At 64.1% G+C, this 3,018-nt stretch overlaps 1 protein-coding gene across 1 annotated transcript in view; it reads left to right on the top strand.

Annotated features, from left to right (window-relative positions):
- The window catches only part of LOC104386251 (maestro heat-like repeat-containing protein family member 1), a gene marked incomplete at its 5' end in the record, with an annotated part of 45,205 nt that overhangs the window by 15,940 nt on the left and 26,247 nt on the right, over positions 1-3,018 (top strand). Inside the window, 6 exon segments of the mRNA XM_009994863.1 lie at positions 128-291; positions 1,159-1,303; positions 1,435-1,475; positions 2,004-2,046; positions 2,049-2,141; positions 2,842-2,894. Of these exon segments, the coding sequence (XP_009993165.1) occupies positions 128-291; positions 1,159-1,303; positions 1,435-1,475; positions 2,004-2,046; positions 2,049-2,141; positions 2,842-2,894 (539 nt within the window).

Genomic DNA, 3,018 nt, shown 5'->3' on the forward strand with positions numbered 1-3,018 from the left:
CCTGGGCTGCTGGGAGGTGTCCCTGCCCATGCAGGGGGGCACTGGGTGGGCTTTGAGGTCCTTCCAACCTCAACCATTCCCTGGTTCCCTGCAGGAATCACCCCGAGCTGCTCCCAGCTGGATGCAGCTGCCAGCCCTGCTGCTGGATCCCTGCTCACCTGGGCTCTCCCCCTTTTCCAGCAGCCCAGGAAGCAGCCCCTGGATGCTGACGACCTCACCAGTGACAGTGTCCGGAGCATCAGCATCAACACCCTGTTCCTGCTCAGCACCACCGTGCACAGGATGAGCAACGTGAGTCTGCAGGGCTGGCTCTGCCCCCAGAGCCCCCAGCCCTGCTGGAGACCCCAGCCCTGCTGGAGCACCCAGCCAGCCCCACGGTGCCCTCAGCACAGCCACCCCCACCAGCTCTGCCAGGCAGGGTGGGTTGGCCCCACTCCCAACCCTTGTAGGGGCTGTTGCCACCACCCCCTCCTCCTCTGAGGGCAGGGGTTTGGTTTGGGAACTTGTTCCTCCCTGAGGATCCATGGGCACCCACCAGAGCAGCTTCTTGAGAACTGGAGCAAGGCTGGGGGGCTGGTTCAGGAGAGACATGGAGCTGTTGGGACAGGTCCAGAGGAGGCCACCAAGATGATCCAAGGGCTGGAGCAGCTCTGGGACAGGCTGGGAGAGTTGGGGTGTTCAGCCTGGAGAAGAGAAGGCTCCAGGGAGACCTGAGAGCAGCTTCCAGGGCCTGAAGGGGCTCCAGGAAAGCTGGGGAGGGGCTTGGGACAAGGGCAGGGAGGGATGGGAGCAGGGGGAAGGGTTTCCAGCTGGCAGAGGGAGCTGGAGCTGAGATGGGAGGGAGAAATTCTGGGCTGTGAGGGTGGGGAGCCCCTGGCCCAGGTTGCCCAGGGAAGCTGTGGCTGCCCCATCCCTGGGGGTGTTGAAGGGCAGCTTGGATGGGGCTCTGAGCCAGCTGGGAGGGGGGGTCACAACTAGATGAGCTTTAAGGTCCCTTCCAACCCAACCCAGTCTGGGATGGGATGATTTTCCCCTCAGCAAAAGGCCTTTGGGCTGGGATCTCCTCCTCTCCCTCGGTCTCCATTCCCCCTGCCGGGCTCCTGCTGCCTCCCCTGCTCCTCCAGCAGGGCTGGGCTCCAGGCTCCCCTCTCCTGGCAGGTCCTGTGGCCCTACCTGCTGGAGTTTGTCACCCCCCTGCAGTTCACCAACGCCCTCACCCCCCTCTGCAAGAGCCTCATGTACTTGGCCATGAAGAAGCAAGAGGAGGGAGAAAAGGCCCCGCTCATCCGCTACGACCTGAACGGTCAGTGCAGGGGGGTGGGCGACCTGGGGACCCCCCTGCAAGGCAGGTGGTCCCTGGCCTGCTGGGTGGGAGCTTGGAGGAAGCCTGGGAGATGTTGTCTGAAGGTGTTTTTCTTTCCCTTCTGTTGGCAGCAAACCTGCCCTCTCCCTACGCCCTCACGACCCGGCTGCTGGTGAGTGGCAGAGCCCTTCCCTTCCCCAGGGACCTGCACCTCCACAGAAACCCCCTTCCCTCCCCTGCCCCACAGGGGCTAAGAGAAGCCCACCCTGGGCCAGCAGGCAGGGCCACTGCCCCTTTTCACCCTGCTCCTCCAGGCAGAGGTGCCCATGTCCCCAGCCCTGGTGCAGCTCCTGGGGACACCCCATCCCCTCCACGTCTCCGTGCAGGCAGTGAGAGCTCAGGCTCCCTCAGAGCCGTGTCCACGGGGTGTGCTGACCTCCAGCTCTTCTCAGAGGGCTTGGAGAAGCTGCCCCTCAGCCCTGGAGGGGCTGGAGATCCTTCCCCTTCCCCCAGGGTGTGGAGAGACCTTCTCTCCTGCCACCCCCAGGCGCACGAGCGGGGAGCTCACGTCCCGTCACCACCCATCACCTCCTCTTACTGCATCCCTGGGGTTTAACATTCACATTCGGGGCCTGGCAACCCGGGAAAGGTCCTCTCTGCACCCCCAGCCCCCCAACTTCTGCTCCCTGCCCCCCTGCAGGTGGTCTCCTCGCAGCCCTTCCTGGGGGAGAGGCGGGGCCGCGCCGGCGGCTGCTGCTGGTGCTGCCCCGCAGCCTCCACCCAGCCCTGCAGCCCCTCTGGGCCAAGAGGCTCCCTCTGCTGCTGGAGCACATCGAGGGTAGGAAGGGGTTGCTTCTGGGGTGGGGTTTGTTTTTTGGCTTGGGAGAAACTCTCTGCTGGACCTTCTGCCAAAGGGGTGTCCCAAGAACCCTGGGGTGCTCGGGCAGGTGGCACTTGGTGTGGTGGGGTCATTGGAGAGGGGTTGGGTCCTGGGTTAGAGGGACAAGGGAGACCTGGGGGAGCTGGGGGTGCTGATCCTGGAGCAAAGGAGGCTGAGGGGAGACCTGCTGGCTCTGCAGCTGCTGAGAGGAGGTTGGAGCCAGGGGGGTCGGGCTCTGCTCCCCAGGAACAAGCCCTGGGCCAAGAGGGAACGGCCTCAAGTTGTGCCAGGGGAGGTTGAGGTTGGATCTGGGGAACAATTCCTGCCTGGCAAGGGTTGGCAGGGCCTGGCCCAGGCTGCCCAGGGCAGGGGGGGAGTCCCCATCCCTGGAGGGGTTTCCAAGCCCTGGGGATGGTGCTGAGGGACACGGGGCAGTGGGGAATGGGCAGGGCTGGGGGATCCTGAAGCTCTTCTCCCATCCCTGCTTCTCTGCCTCCTGTCACTGGTGTCCCTCCTTGGCTCCCTCCTGCCTTTGTCCCTGCTCTGCTCACTGCAGCACATCCAGCATTTGAGATCCACCTGCCCTTGCTTTGGGGTGTCCATGAGGGTGAGAAACCAGTGTGGAAAAAACCAAACAATAAATGTGCTTTTCTCCTAGAGAACACAGAGGAGTCCCTGTCCCAGCAGGAGTGGGAGGAGAAGCTGCTGCTGGTGAGTGTCCGTGGGCTGGGGTGACACGGGGGTGGTGGGAGGGAGGCAAGAGGCAACAACCCCCTTGGCTGGGCTGGGTGTGCAGGGCAGGGGCAGGGCTGGGTCTGCAGGAGCTTCTTCCTCC

The sequence above is a fragment of the Chaetura pelagica genome, unplaced genomic scaffold (genome assembly GCF_000747805.2).
Source record: "Chaetura pelagica isolate M959 unplaced genomic scaffold, ChaPel_1.0 scaffold1560, whole genome shotgun sequence".
NCBI lineage: Eukaryota > Metazoa > Chordata > Aves > Apodiformes > Apodidae > Chaetura > Chaetura pelagica.